Raw genomic sequence first — 22671 nt, forward strand, 5'->3', positions numbered from 1 at the left:
ATGGCTCCTTCCTCTTTGGGCAGCCGTTGAGTGCAACCTCCATCCAGAGCCATGGTGTCAAATCATAGAATATCAGGGTTGGAAGGAGCCTCAGGAGGTCGTCTAGTCCAACCCCCTGCTCAGAGCAGGAGCTATCCCCAATTTTTGGCCCAGATCAAGGATTGAACTCACAACCCTGGGGTTAGCAGGCCAATGCTCAAACCACGGAGCTATCCCTCCCCCTGAAGGAGGAGCTGTTCTTGAACTCAGTTCTCACAGGCCACCAGTCCTGGCAGGCCAGTGTCCCATAACCAGCACCGGCACTGCGCCCCCCCACCCCCCGGTGGCACTGATCAGCGTCGGCAGTCGCCATCTCAGCTGACACACCAGTGGCTCGCTGGGCCGCGGACTCGATTGAGTCTGGTGCCCGTTGAGGTGGTTTCTGCACATGTGCTGCAGAGGCTGAGCGAGCCTGTCCTGGAGCCCTGGTCAGTGGGTGTCCAGAGAGCCCAGCTGCCTCCGATGGCCTAAGCACTCAGCAAACCAGGAGGTGGTTTGTGAAACATTTGCCTTTGTGCATGGTAGCAGGAGGAGTGCAGATTGGTTCTCCCGCAGCCAGCCACCTAGCCAAACCAGAGTGATAGAGCTGCCTTATGTTACCATACGGTCAGAACCGGGCACTGTCTGTAGGAGCGTCCTGCTGGTTAAGAGAATGGAGCGACCTCTCTCTGAGTCCTTCCCCTGGGGCCAGGCAGGACACAGCCCCCTCAATCAGGGCCACAGATGTTAAAATGATTTTGGCCAAGAGGGCAAAGTGTCAACATCTGCATTCATTTCTCTTCACTCCAGTTCATGTCTTGCCCAAGCGCCGTCACCTTGAGCCTATTGGACAGCTGGGCTTTGAGTTGCTAATTAATCCTTGGGGGAGGATTGCAGGCTGAATAACGGGGATCTGGTCCAGCATGCAGCAGAGGGCCTATGATCTGCGAGCTGCACAGCTCTCGGATGCTGACTGCTGGCTGGCAGGTTGCCATTGGTGCGGAGCACTGAGCTAGCAATGTGATACCGACACCGAAGTCAGATAGGACCCAGGAGAAGATGCTCCAGAGAGCCTCTGTCCCCTGTTGACATCCAGTGCTTAAAATGAGATGAAGACATGACCTGAGGGGAAGTGGTGAGGCTGCAGCCGGGAACCATGTGACTAACTTGACTTGCATGCATTCCACACACTGGAGTGTCTGAGACAGCTGGGAAAGCCCAAGGCTGGGGTAGCTCCAGGCCTCCTGGATTTCTCTGAGATCAGTGCTAACTCGTTGCATTAATAAGAACATTTTTCACCCAGAATTGCCATACAGACCACGTGTGGAAAGGGATGCAGGCAACACTTTGGCCTCCTTGGCCTGGCACATCAGTAGAAGCATCTGTGAGATGCGGTCTCCTCTGGGGTAGAATGTAGCAGCTGTTCTGCAGTGAACAACAATGCTGCGCCATAGGGTAGGACGGGAAGGGACAGAAAATATTGTATCCGGTTGACTCTGCAAGGGAGACGTGTGTAGGAATGTAATTACCCCAGGTCGGGTTGACAGCAGGGTTTTGCCCTCTTTTATACCCCTGCAATACCATTCCAGTCAGTGGGGGTGCAAGCGTGTACAGAGAGCAACATTTGGCTCTCCTGGGAGCCAGGGCTAACAGCCCTGGTCTAATGAAACATGTCATTTGATCTTAACAGTCACAAATGCTCACAGCTTTGGTTTTGCATCTCATCTAAAAGACAGTATCTGCAGCGTCTTAGCGCTGTGCTGGGGCGTCGGTTCGATAGCAACTCAGGGAAGAGCACCACTGGCCTGTATCGCTACCATCACCACCCTCATTTTTTCTTTTGCCGGGGCAAGTGGGCTCCTGTCCAGCCTGTGAGCTTTCCAAGTGTCACAACCCTGGAGAACTTTGCCTCCAGGACACAAACTCCAAGTGTCTCTGCTGAGGCCTGGGGACTTTGGGGGATTAAAACAAAAATAAATCAAATCTCCTTTTAGAATAGTTGAATGCAAATGGCCCGAAGAACAGTGGCAGATGAAATCCTGCTCTAGCTTTAAACCAGTGGGAATGTGTGCAGGATCAGAATCCAGTTGCTCTGTGGAGAGGCAGACTCACCAGCTTACAGGGTGGTTTTGAGCTTGCTTTGATGTGTAGTTCAAACAGTAGATTTGTCCTGGCAGACAGAAGTCCTGTTGAACAGACAGACAGGCTCCCCCACCTCTTGAGGTTATAATTTAGCTTCATTATGGAGGAGTTTTACTGGAATTTTTTTTTTTTTTAAAGCTTCTAAATCTGCCTTCTGGGCTCTGTAGATTTCCCTGCAATGGGCTGTTGATGCTGTTCCCAGCTTTCATTGCTGGTAGGAGGATGGAGGTGTTAGCTAAGCCAGCTAGCTGAAGCCAGATCACGCTGAATCATTTTTCCATGCGCATGTGGGTTTGTGTGTCGTTTTCTCTTCCCCATAGGGGCCCTGTGGGTGTGCGTCGTGTTAAATCCGCACTGCAAGCTGGAAGAGAAATCGTGCTGGCTCCGGCAGCTCCGGAAGTGGGGCGACATGGACGTGTGCCCGTTGGAGGACGGCAGTTACGGCAACGAGCTTCCCAACATCACCAACGCGCTGACGCAGAGCTCAAATCACAGCCAAGGTGAGTCAGGACTGCCCAGCTGGGAGGGCTTCACTGAGCCGTCTCCAGCAGGATCTCACCAGATGTTTCCCCCTTGGTTCACCTGCAGTTGGCATCAGCTGGATGTAAAGGTAACAGAGGTACAGGCAAGATAAAAATCTCACTACAGAAAATTCCTTGTCCTGCGTTGAATTGTTTTTTGCCTGTATCAATGCACTGTACAGAAAATAGCCATACAGGCTGAGTGCAGCATGATAGCTGCGCTAGAATGGGTACATGCTTTAAAGTATGGGTGCTGGGATTTTTGAGAACTCATCATTAGCCTCAACTCCACTTCCATTGAAGTCAATGGGCATTTTACCATTGATTTCGTTAGGAGTGGAGTTAGGCCAGTGGCAAATGCATTTGAAAGTCTCCTCCCAGAACAAATGTCCTAGAGGAGAGAGTTCTACCAGCTGCAGGCAGAGGGCACAGGAGCCCGATGTCTGGTCTGGATGCTGCCCAAGATACACACTAAGTTGGATGCAGGCTGCAACATAAACCTTGACTTCAACTTGGAAGAGGCTCATTTTGCTTCCTGCTCTGTGCTCAGACCCTGAAACGAGGCTGGTCAGTTTCACAGCCCGTTCCCATGTTCAAGTAGGAAGCTGCTGTAGAAATTTTCAATAGAAAATATTGTCTTCACTGGCATTAATTTTAAATGTTCATGAAAAAGTTCTGTTCTGTTCTACCTGGTTGTGAAAGAACCTAAAGATTTGACCTAAACTCCTTGACAGTGTCCCTTTAATGCCGCCAGCGCTCTGTGAATTTAGATTCAAGGGAGCAGTTGAAAAAGTGAGACAGGAATCCACTTCTGTGTGAATGTAAGTGAAGTTGAGCTCTGAAACCCTTGATGTAATATTTCCACAAGTGGGAGGAATTAGCTGATGTCGTAGAGACCTTGTCAGTCACCATTTTTTAAACCAGTTGTTTAATCTGACTTAATGCTCTTATATTTAGATTTTTGCTTGTGCCTTTCAGTAGCTAAGTTATTAACCTGGGCTACTGATTGCAGCGCAAGTGCAGAGCACGAATCAAGCAGCTTATTTGTGGGAATGTTCATTAGCACTAAAAGATTTTCTCAGACCCTGGCAAAGCGCTCGATCCCTGTAATTGTAATCACCTTTTTTTTCTTTGCTCAAAATAGACCTTAATTGAAACATGCGGTTCTGGCGATGTCTGCATCTGCTGCTCTGTAATTGGTCTCTGTGTATTTGATGCAGCCAATATGGAAAGGGGGAGGGAAGCAGCGATGTTGCGAAGTAAGCTTCCCTCTTCTGGGTGTAATTAGTTTTTAAGCCTTCCCCACTAATCATGAAGTCCCCCAGCTGACACCCCACTAGCCCGTTCCAGCTAAGCTCAGAACCAGATGTGCTCTCAACTTGCTAGACCTTTGTGTCTTAAATGCACTTTGTCAAGGACCATCTTAATTTAAAACAGGCTTAGCGACACTTGGCATTACGCTGGGGAGCAACCTGGCCTCCTGATCTGCGCACAGACCTGGGAGTCAGGACTCCTGCATGTGGTTCCCACCTCTGCTGCTGTCTCACTGGGTGACCTGGGTGAGTCCCGCGAGCTCGCTGGGCCAGATTTGGAAAGGTATCAAAAGCTGCAGATGGGTACCCAGTGGAGTGTCAAAAGCAGCGAAGTATCTGTCTGCATCTTTAGGCACCCAAATACCTTCCAAAATGTGGTCTGCGGTTTCCCCAACATTAAAATAGGGCTGATAGATTCCAAGGCCAGAGGGGACCGTTGGGATCATTTTGCCTGACCTCCTGTAGATCACAAAGCATTGACCCACCTCCCAGCAGGGTTAGGAGGTTCATGCGTGTAAAACACTTGGAAGATGTAAATTCCAAGAACCCCAATGGTTGCCATGAGGTTTTAGTGTTTTGATTCCTGTAAGATAATGTGTTTGTAACCTAAACTGATTCCTGAAATATTCCTCCGAAACCAGTTCTGCGGCCTAGACTTGCTCTGGCTCTCTGGGGATGAGCATATGTTTGTTTTCCAGCTCTGTCCATTCCACTTCAGAAGTCAATCTGAGCTGCTAGTTGCCTTTGTTTCCTGATGGAAGCAAGTTCGGTCTGTTTATCTAGCCTGCCATAAGCTGCCCAGCGTTGGAGCAGAGCTGCACAGTGCTCCTCCGGTACTTCCCAGCATTCCTCCTCTGACCCCCAGCAGCCCTAGCCAGGAAGGGATGTAGCATGACAGAAATTGAAGCCTGGAACAGCCAGGCCTGCCCCAATCCCTCTTTCATCAGGGAATAGCTTGCTACCAGTGCTTGGATTGGTCCCCAGCGTCACTTCTGTCTTGTGGTGAAACAGATCTCTGTTACAGGTCATGGTGATCACTGAAATAGACGGATCCCTTGCTGATTCCCTGCTCTGTTCATTCCCCCTGGGGCATCTGGCACCGGTCACTGTCGGAAGACAGGAGACTGGGCTAGATGGACCTTTGGTCTGACCCAGTAGGGCCGTTCTTACGTTCTTAGTGTCAGGACTGGGATTCAGACTCAGACATTTTTGGTTCCAGACTCATGATCAGACCATTGCGTTCCACTGCCGACCGTGGTACGGCCCAGAGCTTGTGACTTCAGGTGGAGGCTTTGTAGTGGGTTCGGTTCTACAATAGGATGTGCTGGTTTGATCCAAGCAGTCTTCAGCTTGGCTAAACGGAGCGGTTGACGTGCTAGGCCATGTAGCTTCCATCTGTATTAAAGATGAAGGGGGCTGCAGACTGGGGCAGAACCCAAGGACTGCCACAAACCTTCCGAATGGGCCCTGGCCCCTTCTGGCCTGACACGCCGCTGACATCTCCTCGAGCGGTGTGGCATGTGGTTCAGGAAGCTGGTCTGCCCCCATTTCCGGCAGCTCCGCGGAGCCTGTGGCCGAAGAGCGGACGAGCTCTTGCCAAGAGGAGATTAGAGCCATCTGATGGGGGCTCTGTTTGTGCACAGAGCCGAGTGGAGGGTGGAGTGGAGTGTTCTGAAGGCCAGGGAGTTGAACCGGCCGCTGAGCGGGGGACGCTGAGTGCTGTTTTCTTTGCAGACTCCCTGGCAAGGCCGAGACGGACAGTGTTCACCCGCGCCATCGAGGGCTGCGACCTGCACTGGCAGGACAGCCACTTGCAGCGGATAATCAGCAGCGACTTCTACGTGTCCCCTTCGTACCAGCGGGAGGGTGAGAGCCTCCTCTTCAATTCGCAAGGACAACCACTGTGGCTAGGTAACCCATCCCCCTTCGACCGTCTGCGCTCTCTGTGTGTCGCTGGGGGCCTGAGTGTAATGCCTTTTGCAATCGCCCCGAGCATGGGGACCCCAAGGGCCCTGCTCTGAGGGCTGGGGACGGGTGTGGAAGAGGATGTGCAGCTTGAGTTGCTGTCAGTGCAGTGCCCATCCCCTGGCATCTGGGCACCTGGATCTCCATTGCGAGCAGCGGAACGAAGCTTCCACCATTCCCTGAAAGACGCTGCAGGGGAAGCCAGTCTGGTTCATTTCCTTGTGCACTGCAAGGCTCCTGGAGAGAGACCAGACTGGCATGGCCCCCAGCGCGGTGGGACCCTGGCCAGATCTCATCTCTGGCACTTAGCTAGAAACATCCTTTTCCCAAACCTCACTGGCTCTGGCCTGGGTGAGGTTCGTTAGCCTCAGCATCTCCGTCCAGTGCAACTGCCACCGGGGGTGTGGTGCAGAGGTGGCCTGCCAGCTAGTGGACTTGTACGCTTTGACCATAAAGTTCCTGGGTGAAATCATGGCCATGTTAATGTCAAAACTCCCATTGACTTCACTGGAGCCTGGATTCCACCGCAGGATATTGAAACGGTCTTGACATTGGATAAGCAGCTAGGATAGCCTAGAGAGTACTGCCAGGACGTGCCATGCGTCGCGAGCGGCATGTGGCAGAAAATGGCACATGCTTTCGATGGCGTGCATTTGGTTTGTTTTATTGCCGGACGGATCACCCCAGACTCTGAGCCCTGCTGCCCTGGGTCCTTCCCGACATTCCTCCCAGCTCCTGCAGTCCAAATTCTACGTATCCATCTGCTCCCGGGCCTCAGGAGTGGGGTGAGTGCCCTGGCCTCCAGGGAGCATCCAATGCAGAGTTCTGGTGGTGACATCCTTCATCAGCAGGGCTCCCATGGGGCAGAGTCGACCCCATCACCAGGCTTAGGACAGGTTTTCATCACCCCTGCTTTGGGTGTAAATTGTTGTTCTCCCTCGCAGGCATGTGGGGCTCTGTGACCCATAGCAATTGAGCGGTTTTGTTAAATGCCAGTGCTCGTGAGAGTCAGGCCTCACTTGTGACCTACAGATCTGAAACCAGCTCGTCACCTTGAATACTGTGTCTAGTTCTGGTCAGTCGATCTCAAAACTGAGCTCAGAAATGGGAGGAGGGGCAGAGATGGGTGACAGAATGGGTGATCAGAGCCCTGAAAAGACCTGTGTGTGCAGGGAGAGACTGCAGAAATGAGGCCTGTGTAGTGTAGAGAGATGAGTAAGGGGGGGAAAGGCAGTACGATATCAAACTGTGGCTGGGATAGAGAGGGTAGATCGGGCTCCCCGTTTGCCCTGTCCCATATCACAAGACCAAGAAAATGAAACAATTCAATGAAACAGGCCCAAGACATAAGTTAAAGACAATCCACATAGTTAACCTGTGGAACTCACTGCCACAAGGCTACCAGCGAGGCCAAGAGCTCCATAGAGAATAAATACGTACATTGGTGTTTATAAAGATCACCACAACATTCCCAGCTAGAGAGGGTGAAAAGGCTCTACGGCCTGATATGCTTTGGAGCATAAACAAGCCATGAACTGACCGAGTTAAGGAAACACCATTGTGGGGAGTTTTTTCCCATAACTGTCTCACTGCAGGGCTCTTTGCACCCTGCTCGGAAGCAGGGGGGCCCCCGCTATTGTTAGGGACAGAACACTGGACTAAGAGGGCCACAGTTCCTCGAGACCTTGACTATCAGAGATTGGATAATGGACTCCTCTTGCTTCACGCTAGTCTAGTAAAAGGACTTAACGAAGCACATTCTTGTCCTCATTATTTTTTTTAATAGCACTATTGCCTTGATTTTCCATTTTCCATTCTCAGCCTCTTTCTGGAGGGTTTCCCAATGCCACGGAAAGCATCTGATTTGTCAGCAACATTTTAATGCTGAATTCAGAGAGAAGGCAAATATTTCACCCATTTAGCAAATAAACAGTAGAGGAAGCCAGTAAGAAATTCTTCTGCAAACCCTGCTGATTTTCACCTATTTTCACCATGAGTGGGGTGTGCTCAGTGTAACGTATAAACCTGATTGGGATTTAGAGAGGGACTTTTGTGCAAAGACCCTCTGATGTTTCCTGGAAACAGACGATCCTGCTTCCACAGTTTTAGATTTTCTTCATTTCCAATTTATTTTCGTGCTAGGGACATTGCAGGAACACAAGGTTTTTGTTGTTCACCCTACAGTATGTCATGTCATCTGCTGCTGCTAATTTCTCTCTGAGTCATAATCCTCTCCGCAGTCGCTTGTGACTTCAGGTGGGGAATAAGCAGCGGGAGCAGATGAATTTCTAAGCAACTGTGGTTCTGTTTTTCATGCAACTGTTCCTAATAATAAACCACCGGGAAAGAGAACAAGAAAATACACAATCGCTACCACTGGTTCCAGCGAGACATCCAGGAGGCAATTTAGAAGCCCAGATTGAAAGTCACGATGCAAAGCACATGCCTGTGTGCAGAAGTTAGGAAAGCTGAAGAATTGTGAGAGGGGAGGAGAAGAGAGATCTCAGCAGAGAGGGTACACCTAGGAATTGTGAAAAGCAGAATCCTTTGTGGATAAATGTAATGCAAACCCGCAATGTTGGTTTGGCACTTAGATACTATGGTGCCTCCTAGATTAGATAAAGCAGAGCTTTGTTTCCTAGGGTACCATCCAGGGCAGGGTCTGGTTATTTATAGCTGCTGTTCCTAGAATGTGGCAGGAACTCCATTAATATTCTTGGCAAGCATCCCCGTATGGAGCGTTAGAGGGGCTGATGATGCTAAGGCAGAGAACGGGGGCTGGACTTCCAGGGAGAAAGCTCATCAGAAGCAAGCTGATGGTGCCGGGTGCTTTTCCTTCCTGCAGCAGAGCGCTGTGAATCTCTGTGCTCTTCAGGTTCACGAGTATGCTGCGTTTGACTTTGTTTTGCAGAGCACGTCCCTACAGCGTGTGCACGGGTTGATGCCCTGCGTTCCCATGGGTACCCCAAGGAAGCCCTCCGACTGACTGTTGCCATAATCAATACACTGAGATTGCAGCAGCAAAGGCAGCTGGAAATTTACAAACATCAGAAGAAAGGTATGGGCTGTTCCCAGACTGGCAGACCCAACCCTGGAATCAACCACTGTGCTTGGCCAGTATACTTGGGGCAAATTACAGTGGCCCAGCCTCACTCAGATGCTGCTGAATGCCGAGAGCACGGATGCCACGGAGCTGATCTGTTCTCTGCCGGGGACAGCCAGTGCTGCAGGGTGTTGGATGCAGAGCACTGCCCACCAGAACGCTAGCCCGGTGTGTCTGTCTGATCCCAGCAGCATTTGACACCAGGTTTTCAGATCTGAAAAATGCCCGAATAGCCTTTGATATTGGATCGCTTGGATTGCCATGGCCTGGCCTTGACCCCAGAACGGCATGTCCGGGAGGGGGGGAAGCGTTTGTAGACAGGCCTGTGCCTCCCAGAGACATTCCTGCTGGCGTTCCTGAGTCACGTGCTGCACCTGTGGGAGCAGCACTGCGATCCCGCTTCTCCTTGCGCGGAGCTGAGTCCTGCTGGGTGACTAGTAACCATGGGTCACTGCTCAGGGGACCAGCCCCCAGGGTTTGTAAAATATGTGAACGAGCTGTTTATAGGGCTCCTGTTTATAGGCCTCTCGCACCATGTTTCTCAACCGTTTTGATACCAGGGACCAGCTGGCTGCCTTCCTAAGCTGTGTCCAGGAGCTCTCTGGGCCTGGTTGGTGAGAAACGCTGCTGGAGCACGCTGGTGCCGTTTCTCCCGTGCCTTCCCGCCGGGTGTTGTTTCCAACCTGCGCGGGCCGCTCAGAGAAAATGGAATGAGTCAGTGATCTGCTGCTGCGGCTTCAGGCCTTCCACTTGCCTCGAGAATTCTCAGCGTTTCTGTATTTAACGCTCTGCTTCTGTGCCGTCCCCAGAATTACTGCAGAGAGGAGCCACCACCATCACAAACCTGGAGGGCTGGGTCGGGCACCCTCTGAACCCCGTTGGCTGCTTGTTCCTCACCTTGACGGAGGCTTGTAGATTAGAAGAGGAAAATTGCCTTGAAATTTCAGGTATTCAAGTCTTTCCCCGTCCAGACCAGTGAGTTAAACTTCCAGAGCTCCAGCTTGTCAGCTGCTGAATCCAAGACAGAGCTAACGGCTCCCCTGCTGTCGTACGCTTCGGGTCTCCCTCTGTGTTGTCTCCTCAAACTCCCTCCTGGTTGTCCAGCCTCTTCTCATCCCACCGCTCAGTCTCGCTCGCTCCCAGCTCTCCTGTCTCTCCACTTGCAGAGGAAGAGAAGGTGCCGTGAGGTACCACGACAGGGTCAGAGTTCAGTCTGTTTAGCCTACCAGAAGGTTCAGGGGTGGGTTGATCACAGCCTGTAAGTACCTACGTGGGGAACAAATATCTAACAATGGGCTCTGCCGTCTAGCAGAGGAAGGTCTGACAGGATCCAGTGGCTGGGAGCTGAAGCGAGACAAACTCGGACGGGAAATAGGGCATTGGTTTTTAACAGTGAGAGTCATTAACCAGTTGAACAATTTCCCCAGGGTTGCAGTGGAGTCTCCATCCCTGACCGTTTGTAAAGCCCGACGGGATGTTTCTCTAAAAGCTCTGCCCTGGAGTTATTTGGGGGGAGGCCTCTGGCCTGTGCTGTAGAGGAGGTCAGAGGAGATGGCACAACCATCCTGGCCTGGGAATCTGTGAACTGTCATGCAGAGAGGGAGAACGTGGCGCCAGGCTGCGGCAGTCAGGTGACAGAGGAACAGCCACGCCCCAGAGTTGTGCGAGGTCGCCCCGGGACACGTGGCCCTTCTAGCACGTTGCGTGGCATTGCTCCATGGCACATTGAACGTGTTCTTGTCCAACTTGGCTCGTTTCCCCATGGCTGGTAAAAGTGGGGAGGACACTCATGGCCTGGCCTGTTGCGTTGGCACGTGGAGTCAGAACTGTGAGGGTCAGGCTGGCTTTTCCGTCAGTCAAACGAGCAACGCCAAGCCACTCCCCCAGCAGCCGAGCGCCGGGTCAGAAATGCAGGTCAGTGTCCTCCCACGCGGGCTCGCTCCTTTGGGCTCGATCTCTGCGGAGCCGAGCATGAGCAACGAGAGAACCCTGGCACTGGGTGTGGGGGCGGGGAAGAGGGGCGCTGGGCTTGGGTTTCATGCTGGGTTCTTTCCCAGGTCATTCTCATTTCTCACCCTAGTGACTGCCTTCCCCTCTAGATGCGGGCGACGCCAAGCCCCCGGTGTATCGGCATGTGCCTGTGGCGACGGGCTGCCAGGACAGCGGCGAGTCCTACCTGTCCCTGGCCTTGGAGGTGGCTCTGATGGGGATGGGGCAGCAGAGGGTGATGCCCGAGGGGCTGTACGCGCAGGATAAAGTGTGCCACAGCGAAGAGCAGATCATCGCCCGGCTGCAGGAGCTGGACCTGGACGCGGTGCTGGTGCAGACCCTTCGGGAGCAGTGCGTCTTGCTGCTGGAAGGTGAGGGGCGGCTGGGCTGCGCTGAGCAGCTGCCGGTGGTGTTGAAAGGCCGGCCTGGGAGAAGCCGCGTTCCCCTTGCTCACGGCACAGCGGACCGAAGAGCTGGATTACGGCGGAGGGTCGCCTGCTGGGCCAGGGCTTCGACAAGGCACCAGTAATAACCCGCCGCCAAGCCCCAGTGTTACCAGGGTCATTCAGCCTTAGGCTGCCAGCCTGGTGTTTGAACCGCCCTTCAGTCCCTATGCAGCCGTGGGCCCCAAATTGTGGGGCACGCCCCCCAGGGGGGCACAGAGGAACGTTTGGGGGGGCCAGGGCCAGCCCCCGGGAAGGGGAGGGGAGGGAAGGAGTGCAAGCCAGCCCTGCTCCTGTCTCCCAGCCCCGTTCCCAGCCCCACCTGCCCAGCTCCACCCCCAGCCCCGACTCCACCTCCGTTCCTGGCCCCACCCCCAGCCTTGGTTTTCGGCTTCACTCCCAGCCCCGACTCCACCTCCGTTCCCAGCCCCATTCCCAGCCCCACCCACAGCCCCGACTCCACCTCCATTCCCAGCCCCACCCACAGCCCCGACTCCACCTCCATTCCCAGCCCCACCCACAGCCCCGACTCCACCTCCATTCCCAGCCCCACCCACAGCCCCGACTCCACCTCCATTCCCAGCCCCGGCCCCAGCGTCACTCCCAGCCCCGACTCCACCTCCGTTCCCAGCCCCATTCCCAGCCCCGACTCCACCTCCATTCCCAGCCCCGACTCCACCTCCATTCCCAGCCCCATTCCCAGCCCCGACTCCACCTCCATTCCCAGCCCCGACTCCACCTCCATTCCCAGCCCCATTCCCAGCCCCGACTCCACCTCCGTTCCCAGCCCCATTCCCAGCCCCGACTCCACCTCCATTCCCAGCCCCGACTCCACCTCCATTCCCAGCCCCACCTCCATTCCCAGCCCCATTCCCAGCCCCGACTCCACCTCCATTCCCAGCCCCATTCCCAGCCCCGACTCCACCTCCGTTCCCAGCCCCGACTCCACCTCCATTCCCAGCCCCGGCCCCAGCGTCACTCCCAGCCCCGACTCCACCTCCATTCCCAGCCCCACCCACAGCCCCGCCTCCACCTCCATTCCCAGCCCCGACTCCACCTCCATTCCCAGCCCCATTCCCAGCCCCACCCACAGCCCCGCCTCCACCTCCATTCCCAGCCCCGACTCCACCTCCATTCCCAGCCCCATTCCCAGCCCCACCCACAGCCCCGCCTCCACCTCCATTCCCAGCCCCGGCCCCAGCCCCACCCACAGCCCCGACTCCACCTCCGTTCCCAGCCCCGGCCCCAGCGTCACTCCCAGCCCCGACTCCACCTCCGTTCCTGGCCCCACCCCCAGCCTTGGTTTTCGGCTTCACTCCCAGCCCCGCCTCCACCTCCATTCCCAGCCCCATTCCCAGCCCCGCCTCCACCTCCATTCCCAGCCCCACCCACAGCCCCGACTCCACCTCCGTTCCCAGCCCCGGCCCCAGCTTCACTCCCAGCCCCGCCTCCACCTCCATTCCCAGCCCCGACTCCACCTCCATTCCCAGCCCCGGCCCCAGCCCCATTCCCAGCCCCGCCTCCACCTCCATTCCCAGCCCCACCCACAGCCCCGACTCCACCTCCATTCCCAGCCCCGGCCCCAGCGTCACTCCCAGCCCCGACTCCACCTCCGTTCCCAGCCCCGGGCCCTGGCTGCAGCTCCATTCCCAGCCCCACTTCCAGCCGCAGACCTGCCCTCAACTGCAGCCCCAGCCTTGGCCCCCTTACCCTGTCTGTGTCGCCCCGCTCCCGGCCCTGGCTCCCGGTGTGGTGGCAGACAGGAGTAAGGGGGGCATGACCCTGAAAAGTTTGGGGACCAGGCTGTACAGGATTGTACCATTAGCCGGGTGCATGACTGGTAACTTCCTCCTGCCAGGCACGAGGGCCTATGGCCACCCTCAGCACCCCCAGTCTAGGGGAACGGGCCAGGGACTCAGATAACCCCGGAGTGCTCGCCTCGAAGGGACTGTGGAGATCGGTGCTGAGCGCATTCCCCAAGCCCCTGAGGAATTCAGACCCGAGAGGCTCTCCGTAGCCGGCTCTGGTCCCTGGTCCTAGCGTGGCTGGTGGGAAGCTGTCTGGCCAAGCGGCGCGGCCCCTGGCGGAGGCTCTGGTACAGTGGCTGATGCGGCTTTGCTGTCCTGCAGGTGGTCCCTTCAGCGGCCTGGGGGAAGTGATCCATCGGGAGAGCGTTCCCATGCACACCTTTGCGAAGTACCTGTTCTCCGCCTTGCTGCCTCACGACGCAGACCTGGCCTATAAGCTGGCGCTCCGGGCCATGAGGTTTGTGGGCATTTCTTCGCCTGGGGTTGGTTTCGATCCGATCTCAAGAGCAGCGACGTCACGCACGATATTCCCCCCCCTGCTTCTCTGACCCGAGTCTGGTCAGTATTGGTTTGCTCGGGAGCTGCTGCAGGGAGCTTGTGACGGCCAAGATTAGGTTCCTCTCATCTGAGAAAATGCCTACCCTGCAGCAGACGATTTCCTCCCATGGAAACTGCCAAAGGTGCTGGGGAAAGGACCCAGGCACTGGCTGCATCCATCGGCGCGCCGGGCCCTTCCCCCGCAGCTGCATCCTGCAGCGCCATCTCCCACGGCGCAAGGAGAGTGAAAGGCAGAGGAGATCTCAGGGCAGACTCTGCCCCCCAGCCCTGCTGGGCCTTCTCGCCTGGAAGCAGAGACCCTGTTCTCTGCATTCAGCTCCTTCTTTGAAGAGTGATTGAGAGGAGGATCGAGAACAGAAAAGCCCAGCTAGGAGAGAGAGCGGCCAGAGCTGGGCACCCAGCTGACCCTGCACTGATGGTGGCAGGACAACTGGCAGAAAGGACCCTCCAGAGGCCAGCCCCCTGATGGGCAGGCTGCCGCTTTCTGCGCTGCCTGTCAGCCCCCGTCCTTCCCTGGCCCCAGGGATTTGATCTCGGCCGGCAGGTCTGCGCTGGGATTTGTTCTACTCGTGGTTTTAGCCCTCGGAATTGCTGTTCCTGCTGGGTGTGTTACACAGCTAGACAAGCCTCCTCCTCTGGCTCCGTCCGCTCGCAGGCTGGAATTTAGCATCAGACGGGTGAAGAGAGGGATGAACGTCAATGGAAAATTACTCCCCCGGAATTGAGTTTGTGGGGCTCTCTCTTCTCCCAGCTGACACCTTGGCCTTGTGGTGGGGTCTCTGATCTGGGCTGGGACCTCCCTAGCTTTCACTGGAGGAATAGGGGCAGGCCCTGCTTACACATCTTCTGCCTTTCACTCCACTTGGCCTCCCTGCTTCCATAACCCGGCTGGTCTGGAATCCCCTTCGGGTTGGGACTCCAACCTGCTGAACTACTGATGCATAACTTCGCCTTCCTGGAGACGGAGTAAGCGGCACGGCATTGTCTTGGGCCAGCAGACAGTTTGCTGTCTGGTCCGAATGGTGGCTTGCAGACGTGGCTGCAAACTCTAGCTTAGCGGCCGTGGCGGTCCCGTCCCCTGGCAGCCGTTTACCTGCTAGAAGAGCAATACCACATCTGTCACTTGTAGTCACGCCCAGTAGCACCTGGGTTTGGGTGCTGGGCGGGTGGGGGGGACCTGTGGTTTCCTGTCACCCGGAATGTCCACGGCTTTGGGATATTCACACGCGAGCAGGTAACCCAAATCCACTGCAGGGGCCTTGGAGAAATGTGGTGCTACTTCTGATCCCAGCCCTCCGGTTTAAGAGGAACCAGATGATTTGCCTGAAAGCTCCACTTAGCCCGAAGATGAAAGGAGCCCCAAGTGAGCTTTTCCAGCTTGTGTTTTCCTTGCAAGTTTATAAATCACTTGCCGGCTTTCGGCTCCCTTTCAAGTCTGTTTGAAATTGATCCTTGCGCCCATGTGTTCCCCGTGCAGCCTCGGGAGTTGTCGCACGCCTGGAATGCAGCTTGGTGCTTTGAAAGAGCTGGTGCACCAGGCTGCCTGCAATCAGCCCTCCTCGTTGCCTGGGGGGAGCTAGCAGCGAAGGAAGGGGCAGGGCTTTGAGTTGGCAGAGAACCTGTGACTAGCCTTCTCCTGTCTCTCCTAGGCTGCCTGTGCTGGAGACGACCGCTCCCTCCGGAGACGTCACGCACCCTCACCACCTGGTGTCGGTCGTGCCCAGCAGGTACCCACGGTGGTTTACCCTGGGCCACTTGGAATCGCAGCAGTGTGAACTGGCCTCCACCATGCTGACTGCAGCTAAAGGTGGGTGCGGGGCCCGTCTTGCACCTGTGCGGACGGTTTCGTGTCAGACTGGGTAGCAGAGCCAGCACCCTTAGCGGGGGGCTCTTTCAGATGAACTTGGCTGGAGCAGACAGACTCCAGAGGCATGTGGCGAACTTCCCCATGATTTGGGAGGCAGGTGGGAGGGACCGTGAGCTGCTAGGGATCTGCGAGCGCAGTACTGGGAAGAGAATCACGCATGTAGCCTCCAGTGTGGCAGGGAGAGGGGAGTGGGACGTGGGACCATCTCGAAGGTGAGATCCCTCTTCCCCCATGGATCACCCCAGGACTAGGAACACAGGCAGGTGAGGGAGATGCTGAAAAAGGAAATCTTAGAAGTCCTGTGTTGCTTGGGGCCGTGGTCCCAAATCCTTTTCCTGATCAGCCGTCCGTGATGGCTGTTTGCATTCCAACGGTCGCATTGTCCATCCTGCGCTGGCTTCGTCCTCGCGGGGCCCAGGTAGCACTAGTGTGTGCAGTGCACAGCCAGGGGTGGCTGGGGGGTAGATGTTGCTCAGTGCCAGGGGCAGACGGGTTCAGTTTCTCCTGGGGCCCGATCTGGAATTGATGGAACGATCCTTGTTGACTTCAGCGGGACTTGTCTCCAGTTCTCTGGCTGAGCGTGCTGGGGCGTGGCTCTCCCAGCTGGGTGAATGGCACTGACAGCCTCTGCTCGCGTGTCCTGTCCATTCTAAGAGGGCTGGGGGCTGCAGTGCGAAGCCCAGGAAGGCAGAAGATACAAAGCAAGAACCTCAGGGCCTCTGAGGCACCCATCCTGGGAGTGAAAGGGAGGGGGGCTAGAAGGTGGGGGTGAGGGCGTCCATCTCTCTGCACTCAGTATGTTCTCTTTGTGTTGCTTCCTGCAAGCAGACAGCGAGCGTCGGGGTGATCTTTCTCCATGCGGTTTTGGAAGGTGGAAGCAGCATGTGGGTTTCAGCAAGGTCGCACCGTACCTAAGCCACTGAGGGGTGGCGTGTGCTGCCACACCGTCGCTGGGGTCCCAGATGCAGAAATTGTAAAACTGCTGGCCAGGATCTATAGAGCTGGGGCGTGCTGACGAGACAGGAAGGCAAATGGGCTTTTTACTTCATATTTATGAAATTTTCATTTGACAGGAAACCAGACCAACCCCCCAGGCCAGGCTGGAAAGGGAAGCAAATAAATCGTGATATCAGGCAGATGGGTGACAGGCCGTGATGTGCTTAGAGGGCTTGAAATCAGAGACGGTTGACAGGCTTCCGCTGTGTATCGATAACAGTGTCACTCAGTGCAGTAAAATCCCAGCTCCTAGCAGCCGTTCGGAACAGGAATGTTCTCCCATTCCTTCACTAGCCTGGTGAAATGGCGGCCAACATCAGAACTATTCGCAGCCGTTCCTTTTCCCATCCCCTTCTTGCTTTTTCCGGTTTTTCCATTCTTAGGGCTCTGGTTTGCTCTCACCTCCCTGTGATCTCGTGGAAAGCTGAGCCCAGTAAATGAGGGATTTTATTTATTTATTGTGCGTGTTCTCCTTTAGAGAGATAATAAGGGATAATAAGTCCTCCACGAGGACAAAAAGGCCACTTGAGTTTGATTTTTGTTTTTCTTCCAGCTCCCACATTTTCCCCCCAAATGTTCAAATGCTGGAGCATGTCCGTATTCAATCCCATTTCGTTGCCGTCTTTCCGACACATGGCTTTCCGTTTTTACATCTGGTCGTCTGAGGAGGCTTGGCTCACGAGTCCCCGTCACTGCAGTGACTGCTGCAGAGGGGGCAGAAGATAGTTTTAATCATTTGTCATTTGAAATTTCTTTTTGGTTTCCAAGTCCAGTTCTGCTCTGCACATTTTTAGTCACTTTTCATCATTCCTGGTGGATTGCATCTCCGAGCCTCCACGGCTAATGGGCTGTGTGCAGAGAAGAGATGTTTCTTTAACTGCCAGCCCTAGAAACTCGAGCTGGGACCCAAACAGGGTTCCTTCTGGGCTGTCGTCATCGCTAGTGTGCCAGGTTTTGCGGTGAAATTGACCGCTGTGCAATCCCATTGTCTTTGCATTCTGCCCTCTGTTATCCATGTCATCCCCGGGGAAGGCTGAGGAGGGTCCCCATGCATTACCAAAGGCAGAGCCCGACCCTGCAGTTGACACAGAGTTTTCCTCCATCCAGGCAGGTGTGGGTGGAGAGCTCTTGCTGCAAATTTCCAACACTCAGCCCGAGCCGGATCCAAAGCCCGATGAAGCCAGCAGGTGCCTTTCCATTTACTTCAGCGAGTGGCAAGTTCTTCCTTGGTGCTCACGCTTGGACAGGGCTTATGGGACAAAAGAAGGGGTGTCACGAGTGGTGGGGGCATGTTCCAGCTGAGGGTAGAAACTGACAATGACGTCTGGCACATTCTTTGATGCAGCTCGGTTTACCTACAGGGAAAGTACGAAGTCCTGCTTTTCCAAACGCAAGAGGAGCCAGAGACAAAAGGAATCATTTCTTAGCTTACTTCCCCCAAGCCGCCTTAGCCCACCCCAGAGCCAGAAAACTCTCTTTAGCCTTTTCCGTGGGCCCATTGTGCTCCCAGCTGCTGCTTGGCTTTCTTGCTTTTGCCTCTGTCTCTCAGTCTGCCCCCAGCTGGTCCTTTTACACATGGGAATGCCAAGCCCTCCCCCGGTGCTAGTTTCTGGACAGACTAGTTTAGGAGTGGCCCCTTCACTGTCGCACGGCTATCTTATGTAACGGGCACATTCACAGGACTTTAGTTCAGCCCATAGCCAGGCTTAACCCAGCAGCTCATAGCAGAAGATGGAAGGTGTTCCTGTGGCAAGTCACTTTCTTTCTTAGTGTATCTAAAATTAAGAATTAACCACATCAGTTAACTGTATTGGGACTTTATTATCAGTAGGAGGCCCTTTATCTGGGCAGACTCTTGGATGGAAAAAATTCCGATTTCATGGCTGATGGTCAGGCTGTGGATAGATGAGCTAGAGCCTGAGATCAAAGCACAGAGGGAGGGGTTTGATTCATAGAATATCAGGGTTGGAAGGGACCTCAGGAGGTCATCTAGTCCAACTCCCTGCTCAAAAGCAGGACCCATCCCCAATTAAATTATCCCAGCCAGGGTTTGTCAAGCCTGACCTTAAAAACTTCTAAGGAAGGAGATTCCACCACCTCCCTAGGCAACACATTCCAGTGTTTCACCACCCTCCTAGTGAAAAAGTTTTTCCTAATATCCAACCTAAACCTCCCCCACTGCAACTTGAGACCATTACTCCTTGTCCTGTCCTCTTCCACCACTGAGAATAGTCTAGAACCATCCTCTCTGGAACTACCTCTCAGGTAGTTGAAAGCAGCTATCAAATCCCCCCTCATTCTTCTCTTCCGCAGACTAAACAATCCCAGTTCCCTCAGCCTCTCCTCATAACTCATGTGTTCCAGACCCCTAATCATTTTTGTTGCCCTTCGCTGGACTCTCTCCAATTTATCCACATCCTTCTTGTAGTGTGGGGCCCAAAACTGGACACAGTACTCCAGATGAGGCCTCACCAATGTCGAATAGAGGGGGACGATCACGTCCCTCGATCTGCTCGCTATGCCCCTACTTATACATCCCAAAATGCCATTGGCTTTCTTGGCAACAAGGGCACGCTGCTGACTCATATCCAGCTTCTCGTCCACTGTCACCCCAGGTCCTTTTCCGCAGAACTGCTGCCGAGCCATTCATTCCCTAGTCTGTAGCTGTGCATTGGGTTCTTCCGTCCTAAGTGCAGGACCCTGCACTTATCCTTATTGAACCTCATCAGATTTCTTTTGGCCCAATCCTCCAATTTGTCTAGGTCCCTCTGTATCCTATCCCTGCCCTCCAGTGTATCTACCACTCCTCCCAGTTTAGTATCATCTGCAAATTTGCTGAGTGTGCAATCCACACCATCCTCCAGATCATTTATGAAGATATTGAACAAAACCGACCCCTGGGGCACTCCACTTGACACCGGCTGCCAACTAGACATGGAGCCATTGATCACTACCCGTTGAGCCCGACAATCTAGCCAACTTTCTACCCACCTTATAGTGCATTCATCCAGCCCATACTTCTTTAACTTGCTGACAGGAATACTGTGGGAGACCGTGTCAAAAGCTTTGCTAAAGTCAAGATACAATACATCCACTGCTTTCCCTTCATCCACAGAACCAGTAATCTCATCATAGAAGGCGATTAGATTAGTCAGGCATGACCTTCCCTTGGTGAATCCATGCTGGCTGTTCCTGATCACTTTCCTCTCATGTAAGTGCTTCAGGATTGATTCTTTGAGGACCTGCTCCATGATTTTTCCGGGGACTGAAGTGAGGCTGACTGGCCTGTAGTTCCCAGGATCCTCCTTCTTCCCTTTTTTAAAGATTGGCACTACATTAGCCTTTTTCCAGTCATCCGGGACTTCCCCCGTTCGCCACGAGTTTTCAAAGATTATGGCCAGTGGCTCTGCAATCACAGCCGCCAATTCCTTCAGCACTCTCGGATGCAACTCGTCCGGCCCCATGGACTTGTGCACGTCCAGTTTTTCTAAATAGTCCCTAACCACCTCTTTCTCCACAGAGGGCTGGCCATCTATTCCCCATGTTGTGATGCCCAGCACAGCAGTCTGGGAGCTGACCTTGTTCGTGAAGATAGAGGCAAAAAAAGCATTGAGTACATTAGCTTTTTCCACATCCTCTGTCACTAGGTTGCCTCCCTCATTCATTAAGGGGCCCACACTTTCCTTGGCTTTCTTCTTGTTGCTAACATACCTGAAGAAACCCTTCTTGTTACTCTTAACATCTCTCACTAGCTGCAGCTCCAGGTGCGATTTGGCCCTCCTAATTTCATTCCTACATGCCCGAGCAATATTTTTATACTCTTCCCTGGTCATATGTCCAACCTTCCACTTCTTGGAAGCTTCTTTTTTATGCTTAAGATCTGCTAGGATTCATCTGTCCTAGGAACAGTTAAGGAGCAGTGATGAGGTTTGGTCACCTCTGAACGTATCTGTTTACAGCTGAAGGCAAATCCCACCAGCTCTTTCCACGTGGAGTGAGCTGGGTACGTTCGGCCGAGTGTGGATAGGAAAAGCAGCTGAAGAGACCGTATTCCTTGTGCAGAAATGTCCAGCTTTGAGATCTCTGATCCCAGGACCGTGGAATGAAGGGTCGGGTTTGGAGCTGAGTGGGGGTGGATGGAACCGTAGCTAGGAAAGGTGCATGAGCTACAAAAACAGTGAAAAGAAAACTCACCACGTTTCAGCTCTTTCGGAGTTCACTGAACTTCCTGGAGTGGGGGCTGTAGAGTGTGTGAGGGGGGAACTCGCCCTAATGTTCTCCCGCCAGTGGCGTGTTGTGTGTCGTGCACCTGGAGTTGTGCTATCAGTGCGTGGAGGTTACTCCGGGGCGCTGTGTGCTTTCCGAGGCTAACAGAATACGAATGCGCTTGCCCTGTCTGTGAACATGTTGGCCACCAAACAGCCGTAGCGTGCCAAGGGCTGGGGAACGTTTCTAGTAGAAATGTGGGATGAAATGGAAGGGACGTGGCGTGATGGAGTGACAGACGATGTAGCTGATCGTACATGGGATGGACTCGGACACACTGTGACACCCTGGGACTGGCTGTAAGGGTCCGGAGTGTGTTTCTGTTGTATCAGGGGTCTGTAGTTATCGGTGGCCACGCTGCAATGTACATACTGGATCTTTTCGGATCCTTTCCCTCCCCTCCCCCATGACAGGAATTGGAGTGTAGTGAACAATTCTGCTGAGAAGGTAAGAACCGGAACAGACTCCAGTCTCTAGGCACTGGTCCCCCACCCCCACCCCCCAACCATCACTTACCAGTAATGGAATCTGGCTGCACCCCTCCCCTGGAGTCGGGGCCAGGAGCGGAGCCACAGGTCGGGGAAGGCCACAGTCAGACCTGGGGCTGGGGGCAGAGCAGGGCTGGGTGGCGCTCCATCCCAGTCCCTGCGCGCTCCATCCCAGTCCCTGCGCGCTCCATCCCAGTCCCTGCGCGCTCCATCCCACTCCCTGCGCGCTCCATCCCAGTCCCTGCGCGCCCCATCCCAGTCCCTGCGCGCTCCATCCCAGTCCCTGCGCGCTCCATCCCAGTCCCTGCGCGCTCCATCCCAGTCCCTGCGCGCTCCATCCCAGTCCCATCCCAGTCCCTGCGCGCTCCATCCCAGTCCCTGCGCGCTCCATCCCAGTCCCTGCGCGCTCCATCCCACTCCCTGCGCGCTCCATCCCACTCCCTGCGCGCTCCATCCCAGTCCCTGCGCGCTCCATCCCACTCCCTGCGCGCTCCATCCCAGTCCCTGCGCGCCCCATCCCAGTCCCTGCGCGCTCCATCCCAGTCCCTGCGCGCTCCATCCCAGTCCCATCCCAGTCCCTGCGCGCTCCATCCCAGTCCCTGCGCGCTCCATCCCACTCCCTGCGCGCTCCATCCCAGTCCCTGCGCGCTCCATCCCAGTCCCTGCGCGCTCCATCCCAGTCCCATCCCAGTCCCTGCGCGCTCCATCCCAGTCCCTGCGCGCTCCATCCCAGTCCCTGCGCGCCCCATCCCAGTCCCTGCGCGCTCCATCCCAGTCCCTGCGCGCTCCATCCCAGTCCCTGCGCGCTCCATCCCAGTCCCATCCCAGTCCCTGCGCGCTCCATCCCAGTCCCTGCGCGCTCCATCCCAGTCCCATCCCAGTCCCTGCGCGCTCCATCCCAGTCCCTGCGCGCTCCATCCCAGTCCCATCCCAGTCCCTGCGCGCTCCATCCCAGTCCCTGCGCGCTCCATCCCAGTCCCTGCGCGCTCCATCCCAGTCCCTGCGCGCCCCATCCCAGTCCCTGCGCGCTCCATCCCAGTCCCTGCGCGCTCCATCCCAGTCCCATCCCAGTCCCTGCGCGCCCCATCCCAGTCCCTGCGCGCTCCATCCCAGTCCCTGCGCGCTCCATCCCAGTCCCTGCGCGCCCCATCCCAGTCCCTGCGCGCCCCATCCCAGTCCCTGCGCGCTCCATCC

The 22671-nt window shown here is 55.1% G+C and overlaps 1 protein-coding gene across 1 annotated transcript in view; it reads left to right on the forward strand.

Moving 5' to 3' along the window:
- The window catches only part of ZSWIM5 (zinc finger SWIM-type containing 5), a 157525-nt gene that overhangs the window by 129079 nt on the left and 5775 nt on the right, over positions 1-22671 (forward strand). Inside the window, exons 5-11 of the mRNA XM_084637496.1 lie at positions 2481-2660; positions 5729-5905; positions 8871-9017; positions 9872-10009; positions 11162-11422; positions 13624-13759; positions 15510-15667. Of these exons, the coding sequence (XP_084493622.1) occupies positions 2481-2660; positions 5729-5905; positions 8871-9017; positions 9872-10009; positions 11162-11422; positions 13624-13759; positions 15510-15667 (1197 nt within the window). The remainder of the gene's footprint in view (positions 1-2480; positions 2661-5728; positions 5906-8870; positions 9018-9871; positions 10010-11161; positions 11423-13623; positions 13760-15509; positions 15668-22671) is intronic.

This window comes from Lepidochelys olivacea (assembly GCF_965140295.1).
Source record: "Lepidochelys olivacea isolate rLepOli2 genome assembly, chromosome: 8".
NCBI lineage: Eukaryota > Metazoa > Chordata > Testudines > Cheloniidae > Lepidochelys > Lepidochelys olivacea.